General features: G+C 35.5%; 1 protein-coding gene across 2 annotated transcripts; it reads right to left on the reverse strand.

The window, feature by feature from the left end:
• Nucleotides 1-1505: 1505 nt before the first annotated feature.
• LOC120636673 (protein ABHD13) lies at nucleotides 1506-13846 on the reverse strand. Of its 2 annotated transcripts, none has more exons than XM_039908240.1 (6): nucleotides 13752-13846; nucleotides 13428-13528; nucleotides 11700-11928; nucleotides 10443-10636; nucleotides 8139-8299; nucleotides 1506-7019 (listed from the first exon to the last, which is right to left on the reverse strand). In XM_039908240.1, coding segments are annotated over exons 1-6 (948 nt in total). In that variant the 5' UTR covers nucleotides 13754-13846; the 3' UTR covers nucleotides 1506-6758. The 2 variants fall into 2 exon arrangements, with proteins under 2 accessions (XP_039764174.1, XP_039764173.1); XM_039908239.1 differs by having other exon boundaries at nucleotides 13428-13613.
• Nucleotides 13847-14543: the final 697 nt, after the last annotated feature.

The raw sequence follows: 14543 nt of genomic DNA on the forward strand, positions 1-14543 counted from the left end.
AGCGGGAGGTTTTAATAACGGGATATTTTCTACAATGAATAAAATCGCGCCATCTATGTTGCTTTAAAGAAACTTGTAACTTAACCCAAGCTAACATTTCTACACGTATTTTATTGTGTATATTGCGAACTTCATTTTTGTTAATAATGGTTCTCAATAAATTAATGTACAGCCAAATTCCGCCTTACAGCATGCAATATAACTTAACCTCACCATCATTATAGTAACCCATTACTGGCCCACTGCAGGGTACGGGGCACCCACGCATGAGAAGGACTTAGGCCGTCCACCATGCTGGCCCTGCGGATTGGTGGACCGCACATGCCCTTAAGCAATAAAAAAGAATTCTGAGTCATGCAGGTCCTAACGATGTTCTTCTTCATGATTGAAGCAAGTGATATTTTAATTGCTTAAAACGCACTTAACTAAGAAAAGTTAGTGAAGCGTGCTTGGATTCGATGTCGGCCCCCGAAAACGAAGTCTAAGTCAACACGTTTCTCTAGCTGCTTACAGGCGATTTGGGCGTAGGTGCTATCAGGGAGGCTGTCAGCTTAATCGATTTTTACTACAAATAAACCAGTTTAATTTAATTTTGATAAGGGATTTGTCGCTTTTCTGATTACCGGAGGTTTATTCCGAATTATAGTGACATTAAATATAATAAAAGCATTAAATATATAAAGCGGTGATAGCGCATTGTGTAGGAGCTCGAGTTTGAATCCCAGAACCTCTAACTTTTCTAAGTTATGTGGGTTTTAAGTAATTAAAATCACTTGCTTCAACGGTGAAGGAAAACATCGTGAGGAAACCTGCATGCCTGAGAGTTGTACATAATGTTCGCAAAGGGGTGTGGAGTCCACCAATCCGCACTAGGCCAGCGTGGCGGACTGCGGCCTTATCCTTTCTCATTGTTGGGGACCCGTGCTCTGCAGTGGACCGGTAACAGGTTTATGTGATGATGATGATGAAATATAATAAATAAATAAATATACTACGACAATACACACATCGCCTTCTAGGCCCAAATAAAGTGTAGCTTGTGTTGAGTACTAGGACGGCTGATGAACATTTTTATAAATAATATAGGTATACAAATATTTATAAAATATAGATAAATACCGAAACGTATTCCAGTTGTGGGAATTGAACCCACAGCCTTGGACTCAGAAAGCAGGGTCGCTGCCCACTGCGCCAATCGGCCGTCATAGTGTATTCATTAATTCGCGTTCCTGCTGAAGAGTTCTCGACCTTTCTAAGTTTACATAGGTTACATCTACGTGAACGTAAATTTTACGTCTACTGTAATTTTATGTTGGACCGTACACGTGAAAATTTGTCCACTCCACACAAATTTGACAGATTTACTTAACGTAAGAGTAAGGTTTGTTTGTGTTATAAATAAGGGCACTGATAAATACAGCTGTAACAGTAAATGATTGAGGCGACTTAGTAAGATTAGTATCAGCGACTAAGCTAGGGTGCGGCCGCGTAAATGAATAAAAAAGTAATTTTCGAAAAATATCTTTTAATAGACACTTATTAATTTCACATCAATATTCTTTTGTAGTTAGCAATATTTTTTTTTGTACTAGGTATACATACAATACTTGTATAATACATCTGTAGATAATGGTAGAATACATAGGCAGGAGTTAAGTAATATTTTATTTCACAAGTTGAATGCTGACCGCACAATACGCAGTACGGGCGCACTGTTGCGTGCGATCTGCGGCGCTGCAACTATGACGAATACAAGCGCTACATTACTTATACCATAGTGCCTCTCACAGTCAGCATAATCTCGTAAATTATAGACAAAACATACGAAAGTCTTAAACAAAGCATGATGTAATTTTCGGTGATTGAATTCGTATATATGCCGTTCTTAATTTAAAATAGGCGAAAAGTTTTCGATGTGTGAATTCGTAAACGTAATGTAGCAGGAATATTATACCGATTGGCAATTAACATGAAATTATTGATAGTTTTTCTGAATTAAGGCATATGTACGATTTAAATCTTGAACGCTTGCGAAAAAGATAGTGTGCTTCCAGTAATAGGAGTAATTGACAGTATTATTTTTTAATATACCTACTTAGATTAAAGAAACATTAAAGTTAGTATAATTTATTTTTAAGTTGTCTTTTTTACGAAGTATTATGGCATTATTACTTCACAAGTATAGCAAGTCGTATAGTCATTAAAAAAGATAACATAGTATCATGCATACGACATTTTCATTTTAAATGAACATCAGATGTCGTTATTTACAACACCTTACAAATTTAACAGATATTTAACTTACTAAATTGTGAGAAAGGAAATATTAAGACATATATGGTTACGATAAGTATTAATTGTATGATATATATTAATATTTAGCTTACTTAAAAAATAATTTAATAAAAAAAAAACGATCGGACAAAATGTCCTCGATATCTACTTTGATAAAACGTGTGCCACCGAACTACATGTAAATACATACCTAACTTACGTCAATAAATTTTCATAAGAATTTTCGTAGCCCTTTGAAATAATATTGTACCAGCTACACATTAATAGGTACGCTAGTTGATATGAAAAATGATCATAGATGTCAAGCCGAGCCGTAGACAGATTTTATTTTATAACTAGCCATCGCAATGGGCGTGATGACAGTAACAAAGTGTCGCCAAAATATTTATCAAATGCTGTATGATTCGTGTATTATGAAAAACGTGAGATTGGTATTTATGTTCTATAAATAAAAATTCAAAATCTAGTGATCCGCCATGATGGGTGAAACGCCGACGTTATGACGTCACGTCTATATAAACAATTTTGTATCGCTTGAACATCCAAAATTTCTGCGTATATCGAAAATCATTGCTAAGTTTCTTGCTATCAATTGCCCCAAAAGTAGTAAATAGTTATACAAAATTTGTCATCATGCCCATTAAACCCTCCAAATAAAACCATCCAAATTGGACCATACCTTTGACACAAATCCATATACACCGGAAAACAGCTTAAACTTTTTCTATGAATTTAAATGCCACGTGTAATATAATCTTAACTATTTTGTAGTATTTATACAATATAAAGATAGTTTACAATATTACTACACATTTAAAATACACATTTAAAATTTAAAACGTTGATATAAGTTTACAGTGCACCGTTTCGTGCTCTAATTAAATAAAGACAGTTTATCTACGAATTGACATTGAAAAAGCTTTTACGGTCAAACATTTAAAGCGTTGATATACATCCACAGTTCACTGTATCGTGCTCTAATTAAATAAAGACAGTTTATCTACGAATTGACATTGGAAAAGCTGTTACGGTCATTATTAATTTAATAATTAATAATTATTAATTATTAAATAATTATCACATAAAATGAAAAGGCATCCGAGGATAAGTCGGATATGAAACTTATAGAGAACGCACGTTCGCGATTGCTGTGTCAGATCGAAAACTAGGGGTCATTCAACCCAGTCCACAAATACACAAGAAATTCGGTTATTGTATCCTATCCTCTGATACTGATTTTTTGCGAACAAAACCGCTTTTATTAATTTTGTTCTTAAAGTTTAATCTAACCTCTAAAAAATCACCGGATTAAAATTTTTAAGAAAATTTATTTTGAAATATAAAATCCGCAAATTGGTTTAATGATCTTCCCAATGGAACTGAACTTTATTTACGTTCCCTGAACACTCCATAGAATTTCAAATATTGACCTAATTGAAAAGGATTCAATCTTCACTTCTATGAAATCAAAATAAATAGAAAAAAACAGATAACACACTGAATAAGTACATCGGTAGTGCAAATAATATAAAAAAAAAATCCCGGGGAAATTGTCTACAATCATCCTGGATCATAAACATTCCTCTAAGCATCAATTCAGATCGTGACTTTATCGTCACGTCACATTTTTTTTTACTCCCTCCTCACCTCCCTTCATAAGACATTAGCGCTCTAAACGTCAAAGAACTCATTATTTATATACTATTAAAAACGTTATTAAATAGCTGATAGACGTAAAAGATATTCATTATCATTTTCATATGGGTTGCACTACATACAATAAATAATATATACATACTTATACAACTAAATTCATAAAGTATACAACATTTTCGTAAGCTTGCTCAATGAATTATGAAACTTTTTTTTTTGCGATATTAAAATTCTCTACATACATTTATTACACATACATTTTCTTAATTAATTGTTAACATTTAAAAAAAATATCGAAAAAAGCGTAAGTACGGGACGAAAGAGTTAGTGGAGTGTACAATTTTTTAATACCATATGGTACTAAACAAAAAGCCACTAAACACTTGTTTCATATGTAGATCGCCATTCAACAGTATGACTTAGTCTGAGGTAATAGAGGCATTTAATACAACAGTGACAGATGAGAGCCAACCAATGGCGTGCACTTCATACATGCACAAAAGCAAGGCCTACTCTAGCATTTTTTATCTTCTTGTTCTATGCTCAGTTTGGTCAGAAACCTTGTACACGCCACTGGAGCAAACTTATTGAAAAAACTTTGATGGGGTGCAAAAAAAGTCTTAATATTTATTACTACTATAACTTATGATAAAATATGACCTGGATCTCTTGGAGGAATACATTTGAGGCGAAAGCTTACAGCGCTGTCGCTCTCCCGAATACTGCCATGGTTACACAGGTGCGAAAGTTGTATATTTGCATAAAAATAACTTTGCGCAGAAAAGGACGCTCGTCGATTGGCGATGACCATGTCATTGGGATGGGGGTTAAGTCTGATAGCACTGGTTCGATTGGAGTGAGTCATGTAGAATGCACATTTGGTTATGCCATTCGTCATGTAGGACGCACGAGTTGATTATAGCATTCATCATGACATTCGTTGTGACTATGCATGAATTGGTCATGTCAACAATCATGCAGAATACACGAATTGATCATGACGTTCGCTATGCATAATGCACGAATAGGTCGTGTCGTTTGTTATGCAGAATGCACGAGTTGGTCATGCCGTTCGTCACGCAGAATGCACGAGTTGGTCATGACATTCATTATTTGCAATGCACGAGTTGGTCATGAAATTCGTCAAGCAGAACGCACGAGTTAATCATGTCATGTCATTGGCCACACATAATGCACGAGTTGGTCAGGACGATAATTTTTTGCAATGCACGAGTTGGTCATGAAATTCGTAATACTGAATGCAAGAGTTTGTCTTGTCATGTCATTCGTCACGCAGAATGCACGAGTTGGTCATGAAATTCGTCAAGCAGAACGCACGAGTTAATCATGTCATGTCATTGGCCACACATAATGCACGAGTTGGTCAGGACGATAATTATTTGCAATGCACGAGTTGGTCATGAAATTCGTTACGCTGAATGCACGAGTTGGTCATTCAATTCGTTAAGCAGAATGTCATGTCGACGCGAGTTGGTCATGTCAAGAAATCATTGGCCGCACAGAATGCAGGAGTAGGTCATGAGATTCGTTGTGCAGAATGCATGAGTTGGTCATGACATGTTATTCGTCACTCGGAATTCACGAGTTGGTCATACAGAGCAGATCGAGTAGGGAAACAGCACACGAAAGCATCGCAGCTCGGAGTAAAACTTCGTGCAGGTCCGGATAGTTTTGTGCTCCGGACACCGTGTTGTGTATTCCGTGTATGCTTCTAGAGTTTTACGGGTGAGTACGTATGAGTTCATGTAACAGACCTAGCTTTTTAGCACTGGTTTCAATGCGTCATTTGACACAAGATGCGCAGTGCTTAATGTGTGGGGCAGTGCCATAGGCGTCAGGTATTCAAGAAAGGGCCGTAATTCAAGTTTGTATACTCTAGGTATTTTGCGCTTCTGGTACCACGTTGTGCTCTTGGACAGTGGGATTTTACGAGTCAGAAATGGGAGATTTTTGTTGTTTGTAATTGGGAGACAGTATCTAACCTTATGAGAGGATTTGTACGCTGCTAATAAAATAAAATTTATGAACCTATTTTTGAAGTTCAAATTCATCCAATATTCTAAAGCAAGGATTTTTGGAAGAAAAAAAAACAGAACATTAGGTTTTGGCATTACAGTGTTTGATACCCGAAAACGATTGCAACTTTTACACAAAGTTTATCTTTTCTTTTTCGTTTACTTTATCTTTTAGGATGTGATACCCAAGATCGAAAACTTAGTCACCTTATAGTATCGAAACATTATACCACAATTGCAAAATTGACCTAGTTTAAAGATAAAAATTCGTACTACAGATTTAATTTTTATAAGTGTTTTGCTAAAAGCTGTAGCCATATTATATTAGCTCTTGACAATTCTAAGATGATACGTCTAAGATGGTAGCGGGCTAACCAGTAAGGCTTAGACTTAACCCTAATCTGTTGCTATGCGACATCGTACTCGAACGCTAAAAAGGTAGCACGTATCTGTCGCTAGGGTGGTAACCAAGCCTCCTACAAAACATTGAAAAAATTACAACACTACTTTATCATTTATCACATAAATCTAATTGAATAATAAAATATGTTGAACTACACCAAAGCATTTTCAAATAGACGGAAATCGATACTTTTTTTTTTTTGTGGTGGACTAAAAATGCCTGTAATCAACCGTCCAGCTTTGATCTCTAATACAATGGAAACAGGATCTATTTTACTCTGACGTGACAGTTCGTTAAGATGTCTACTCGCAAAAGAATCTACGTTAACGAGCATGCTAGTACGGCAGCGTTGTTTTGCGGGTCGGTGCTGCTCACACGACGTGCACGGTGTTGGGCGGGCGCGGCGGCACCAGCGGCGGCAGGAGCGCGATGAAGTGCTGCAACTCGTTGTAGTACTCGGCGCAGGTCCACGTGTCGTCGTGCGAGCCCGGCAGCGAGGCGTGACAGCGCACGGCCGCGCCGCAATGCACGAGCAGCAAGCGGCCCATTCGCGGCGGCACCAGCGCGTCGTGCGAGCCGCACACCACCAGCGTGCCGCAGCGCACCGCGCGCATCTTCTTCAGGGACATATACTGCAACCACAAAATTAACAACGTACAGAAGCCTTCTTCGACTACAACCCTTCAGGGTTCTCGACCACGGATTAAAGTAGTGGATGAACTGCTTCATGCACACTTACAGAATATTCAAATTTTGTGTTCATTTATAAAAAATATATATATTTATAAAAAACTAGCTGGTCCCCGCGACTTCGTCGGCGTTTAATTTTGTTTTTTGACGTGGCATTAAAGTTAATAGTAGTTCTATAAAGTTTAAAGTAGGTATTCAGTATCGCTAAGCTTTAAATGAGGGGTCTGCTGCTGTCCGCTGAGGAGTTCTGTCCTCTATCTCCAACCACATTCATCAGATCTACACAAAGTTTGGGCAAAATTAAACACATATTTTAACCTCTATAGTAATTATTTAAATCGGTTATAATTTGTCGGAGTTATGGTGTAAAATCGTCAAACACTTTCATCCCCTCTCCCAAAGGAAACGAGCTTAATATCGGAATAAAAAGTATCCTATATTACTTCTGACACTTCCAAGAATATGTGTATAAAGTTTCATTAGGATAGGTTAAGTAGTTTTTGCGTGAAAGCGTAACAAACAAACTTACATTGACATTTATAATATTAGTAGGGATGTCCTATCCTGACTTTTGATATAAATACTGGTGCATTTTTAATAGACATCAATCTTTAACGTTAATTACCCAAATACCAAGATATATTAAACAACAAGCTTAATTAGCTTCATTCTGCGAAAACTAGGCAAATCTGCACGAAGTTCATATTTTGCATAAATTTGAACTGTCTAACCGTAACGGTTTATGAGATACAGCCTAGTGACGAACGGACGTACAGACTTGGCCAGCGTGAGCCCTTCCCCTTGTAGAAGGAGACCCGTGCCCTGTAGTGGGCCGGTGATGGGTTGATGATTGTATAAAACGGGACTCTATTAATCAAACTTCGAAAGATGTATTTTTTTATCGCTGTAACAACAAACGCTAAAAAACAGAATAAATTAAATATTATAGGCACATGCGAAAAGACAAATGCGAGTTAACTAATGGCTAAAGTAACAAGTACAGGGACGGACCACAAACTTCATACTTACATGCTGTAACAGGCATAGTGATAAAGTTTTACCTTGTTTTTATGGCAGAACATCGGCAGCCAATTCAGACATTTCCACTTCAAAATAACACGAGCCATGTCCGGTATACTTGTGAAGGTGTTCTCAACAATCAGCGCCCATACCCGATCTCGATACTCCAGCCGAGAAGCCAAGTCTATGGCAACGGCTCCACCTGGAACACAGACAATCAACAAACCTGATATTGCGATAATGAAATGTCATAACTGAAAAGTAGCTTTTACCTATACATATATATTAATATTATTCGGTCTTCTTGGTTTTTACCTATGTGTATGCGAATAAACGCACAGAGGAAACAAACATAAGCTCATATATTTCAATGAGTATACAAACTACATTTATAAAGTGTGATATAAATACTATTTCCAATTAAATTGATCCCATATTCAAATAACCAATTTTAAACTCACTCAACACAGATTATACGATTACTTTAATTAAACAAAACCATAACACTATGTTCGGCTCAACCCACTGCACCAATATTAATGAAATTTAGCACATATGTAGTTTGCATCCTGGAGATGGATACAGGATACTCTTTATCCCGGGTAAAAGCACCAGGGTAATGTTTTCTTCCGTTCCCGGGGATTTATTATAAAATTGCAAAACGCGGATAATCCACAGACAATAGCATAGTACTTATAATAAATGCAAACCACAGCGTTGACACGTTGATATCGTGAAGACGGCAGGATAAAACTGGATGCGGCTCACCAACAACAGATGGCGTGATTATGAGGCCTTAGACCTGCAGGGGACTGCAATGGGCTTACGTTGAATAAATGCAAAAAGCGTGTTTGTTTGTTACTCCTTCAATTAAAAGCAACAGAGAAACGGATTGATATAATATAATGCATATAATAAATTTACAGGCTACATTGTGTTACTATGTATGAGATCTATTGCGCGATTCTGCTATTTTACATTTGATACTAAAAATGGTGTGAATGGTTAAAATCTTGAACATGGATTGGAACAGCTTCTAACACAAGTAGTAATTAATTAATTTATTTATTTATTTAATTAATTTCCAAGCTTAAGTAGTAGAGTGTTCTCAGCACGGCTAGCGTAGGCAGGGGACAATTATACCACCGGGGAATGGATATAAATTTACCTTCCCCCACAGCTTAATCAACTCTCAGAGCACTGTCGCACAAGTGGAAGTATTATCCAAACAATAAATGTGTATTAATAAACGGTGTTAAACTTTTCCTATTCCATGTTCCAGTGATTTAGCAGGTGGACACGTTAATTGTATCCCTGGTCAGGGTATATAATCGGTTGATATAATTTTTATCTCCCGCCCGTGCTAGCCCTGCAGGAAGACGATTCTCTTCTCACCGTACTCGCTCCATCTTAGGGCGGATCATAACTTACTATCGAATGTGAAGTGAATGCAGTCAAGCAGGGTACTCATTTACAAAATAAAGTAGTCTTGGAATAATCTACTTACAGAACTATAATATAACTATATTTACTAATTTCAAGATTTCATCCCGAAAAGCCTACAAATATTATCAATGCGACAGTAGTTCCTTTTTTGTTTCACGCAGCAACTATCGCATTAATAACATTAACCGGCGTTGCTGCTGGCAGATCTAATTAATTAAAAAATAATTTCTTTACAACTATGCTTCTTCTATCTAATATTATAGAAAATTAAGATTAATAAACTTTATCTATTAACAGTGATTGACAACAGTGGCGTGCTCAGAGTTATTGACCAGTGTAAACGGAAAGCAGAAAGATGGCATAAAACGAAAATCTCCACCTGCTAGACAAGTTATATAAAAAATTTGGTGTATGCAGTGCTTTTGTGCATGTATGAAGTGCACGCCACTGTGTAATGTATGATATCGTAAATGTACGAGATTATTTTATTATTCATTCAATTTTTTCATTAAATATAATTTCAATTGTAAGTATAAGCGGTCAAACATTTTGTATTGCAAATAAATCAATAATTAGCACCCATACTTTTCTAGCGCATTTTTTTCCCCAACTTCGTTAATAACTTGATAAACAGAATAAATCCGTACAGGGTACAGTGACTTGTCAAAATGTGTTTAGCGAATGCCACTTGCCTTCTATTCCTATCCTACAATAATATATGCAATGCTTTGGTTCGGTGTCATAGTTAGTTGGTGCATATTAATGAAATTTATACTAAAGTTATTATAAGAGCATACGCAATGCAATACTAAGTATGGGCGAGGCTTCAGGATTAGATTTTTCTATTACAAACCTTAAGTACCTTAATAGTACAGTTTATGCAAGAGAATATTACTCACCTAGTGATCTACCGAATACTATAATTTTCGAGTGGTCAATGTCACTTCTTTGCATGATGTAATCAAAAGCACACTGGGCATCAAGATACAGGCCTCGCTCGGATGGACTACCTTCTGATAACCCATAGCCTCTATACTCCACCAGAAGGATGTTTATGTTCAGTTTGTGATAAAATCCAGAAGCATTTGCTAGTCTGAAATAGTAATAGATTAAAATCATTTAGATTAAAATATAGCATCATACCTTAAGATGAATAATATTACAAGCAAAAAAAAACTTGTGATAAACGACTAAGACACAGGAAGGTATCTTTGCATTGTTCGAGTCCATGTAGGACTGAAGGGTATCAATGCAGTTGTTTTTATATAAGTCATGAACATTGATTGTTAATCAAATATAATTTTAATTGTATCTTGAAAACTATTTATTAATGAAATAATAATTATTAGCGTATTTGTAAAAGATCAATTAATTTTATATAATTATTTAAAATTTAAAATAACTGGCCAATATGAATTTATAGAAATAAAAAGTTTAATTAAATTACTGTAACATTCGTTATGCTGTTTACTAGGCTACATAAAATTGCTAATTCATTCAAAGAATTGTGTATTATTTTATAACAAATTATCGAATGAAATCTTTGACATGTCTCTGAATAAGTCCAAAGTTTATATAAATTGTAAGCTTAGAGAATAATCCTGTTACAATATTAAGGATAACGATGATATGAGTTGCTTGGATATGAATTGCTCAACTCCATAGCTAAATATTAACTGACTGTGTAAGTATACTTGACTTGTAGATTTAGGTTTAAATTGGCGAACGTAGTTATCAACATCACCTTGCCATTGTGTATATGTATGAACCCTTCATGAGGGCCTGTGACAGGCCTACATCAATTTTGAATTTTGAACTTTAATGAAGATGTATTCTTCAACATTGGTTAAAAGTAATATGAACCCAATTAGGCAGTCGGTTAAATGTTGTAGGTGAACTAAGGAGCACATACTTATTGGTTTATAATTCATTTTATATACAAAATGCGGAATTCTTGCAGAACAACATTAATCCAATATGTATTCAAGAATTTCTTACTGACCAATTAGAATTACTACCTAAATACAGGCTTTATAGAGTGTATATGTAAATAGATTATACATACAGCTTGTGGAAAGGGTTCAGTGATGATAACTCTTGTTCAGCCAAAAAGTGCTTAGCGCACCTAGAAAAGATTCCACTTATATTATACTAACCTCTGGCCAATATTCCCAGCATTGCCATGAAAGAAGATCATAGTCGGTTTGCAGGCACTTTCAGTTGCTTGCAATATTAGAAACATATGAATTTTGAATCCATCCTTGGTCTTAATCTTAACACTCTCATACGGCAGCTTGAAGGTACTGGGCTGCAGCACGAACATGCGCGAGTTGGTTGGGTCATTGGGGTAGTATAGCAGTAGGTCTTGAACATTATACAGTATGCCTGCCCAATACAATCATACAAGTTACATTCACATGGTCAAATACTGCATTCAGCCACCAAATAGGTACAATCTATTTTGTTATTCACTGAATAGCCTTGAAGCAGAGCATGGAGGGAGTGATGCAGTGCACTAGCAAGCCAATGTAAAAATTGTTTGGCAACCTAACTGGCGTGCTAATTTTCTTAACTCTGATGGCTTGAAAATATATTACAAAAAGAGGGGCTTTCTACATAAGAAGTATTGTCAATAATTGCCAGTGACAGACAGTTACATATTATAATAATCTGGGCTAAGCTACATATATACAACACAAAATTTAGTTTCCCAGTCACCAATTGACGTGTGAACATTACTACTTCAGCCACAGTACAAGCTTAAAGCCTTTCATTTTCAAGAAGCTATAAGTGTCAGCACTTGACTGACTTCTTTACAAAAAACATAAATTGGCTATACTCAGGATATAACAACTTAAAAAATGTGTTTATTATTTACACACACCGCTTTAATTCTTTTATGACACTGAAAAACGTAACAGAAATGTATTTAAAACAATATTAACAATATTTGAGTTTGTTTCTATGGTGTCTGTATCATAAAGAATTACCAATTTACTTTGCGAACAAATTGCAATGTGCACATTGTGGCAGTATGTACAAATGTGGACACACCAGACAATACTGATGACATTAAATTAGTGCAATTTTATGTCTATCTTTCATTTCTAGGCGACATTTAGAAATTTCAGATTTATATCAATATCTTTGCTTCTGGATTACTCAGGAAGATCATAAGTGTGTTATACGTATATATCAGGATATAAATACAATGACATCAATTTGAAATATAATAGCTATTTCCCGTTATTTTGTTTGCATTTAACGTTTGACTTTTGAAAATTTGAAATTCAGTGCCTTCATGTGGCAGTTTGGTATTGGTCTGTCACCATAATCACAAAATGCTACATTTGGGCAGGTGCTCATTATGATTTCTAATCACAGTGTCTTCATTGTTACTAAGTCGAGTGCTATGAGAATATAACAATGTGTGTCTACTATATAGAAGTGAAAATATGGGTTCATGTGATCAAAGACCTGAGTTACTCAGCACTGTCAGTGGACAATTTAGATATCCAGCCTCAATAGTCCTCCCTACAGGAAGTGGACAGGAAGAACCTACCTATGCATACATAACCATACCTTGCTACCTAAGTAGCTCCCGTAGCTCAGTAGTAGTATTAGTAGTAGTAAAAAACCCACCCAGGTTTGCCACAGGTGCAACTGTGCCAAGTTTACTGCAAAACATATTTTTGCAGAAGTTTCAACTCAACTGAACTGAACTGCTAGAAATCATTATGAGCAGGGGTTCTTAGTAGACCTACTTAAACAAATCTTTAGTGGGACATGTTTGAAAATGTATTTTGGGATGGGACCAGATGGGTTTAACAGAAGTTTTTCGAACTACCTACAAACTACAAAATACATACAAAAATAATACGTACCCGCTATTCCACAAATCAGACATAAAAGAGATAAAAGAACGCCATAAAACCAAAAAATTAAAAAACTAAAAAATAAAGTGAATGTGGACACAGCCCACAGCCTGTAAAGTAAGGCACTTAATATATTTTTCATTATCTAAATTTTCCAAAAAATCCTTTATTTATCATGTTTCCGATATTTAATGTCTGGAATTAAATTAGTAAAAAAAAAAGTATGAGTAAAAAAATGTAATAAATTTGCCACTGATAGATAGAGCTGTTTAACCGTGAAAAACTAAAAACGAAAAATATGATTTGTACTGAATATTCAATAAATTTATTTACATTGCTTTGCTACATAGATTGAGTAATATAGATCAAAATATTAAAAAATATTTTATCAAAATTCAGACGAGGCCGTTGTTCGATTTGTAAACATATCAACCACAGACTACACAGTATCACTATCTACAGAGGACAACAGACCGTACCACCGTAGCGATTTTGGAATACAGACTAAAAATTACAAAGTAAACTGTACAGACGAGAAAAGAGAGAAAAACTGTTGTTTGTTTTAATTAAACCAACTTCCTTATTCTTTCAAATAAGAGGAGGTTAACACTTCTGATGTTTTTTTTAAATGTATGTTTAGGTATAACTCCGTCATTTATATGTATATAATTGCATTATAAGTTTTTCAGGTTTAGGTGCGAGTTAGAATATCATTTGGTGAAGAAAAACATCGTCAGAAAACCAGCATTGCCGGTGAGATAATCCACAGCGTTCTTAAAGTTGTGTGTTGTCTATCAATCCACACATGCCAGCGGACTTCGGCCTTAACCTTTTTTATTCTGAGTGGAGTTCCATAGTGGGCCGGTAATGATTTAATTACGATGATAATGATGATGATTATATTGTTTTGTACATAATCCTTCTTCTTATTTTCTTAGCAGAATGGTTTTAAACGTGCGCACTGTTTCTTTAAATTTAAATAACTGGCCATTTAGCGTAGAATTAGAATAAACGCCATTTAGACAGTACACAGACAGGTCGAAAACATTTTCTGGCTTTGTTCTAAGTAGGTTTTATTTTATTTTAGACAGTGATTAGTTTCTTATTCATTTGCCTTACAAAAGG

Source organism: Pararge aegeria, chromosome Z, assembly GCF_905163445.1.
Source record: "Pararge aegeria chromosome Z, ilParAegt1.1, whole genome shotgun sequence".
Lineage (NCBI taxonomy): Eukaryota > Metazoa > Arthropoda > Insecta > Lepidoptera > Nymphalidae > Pararge > Pararge aegeria.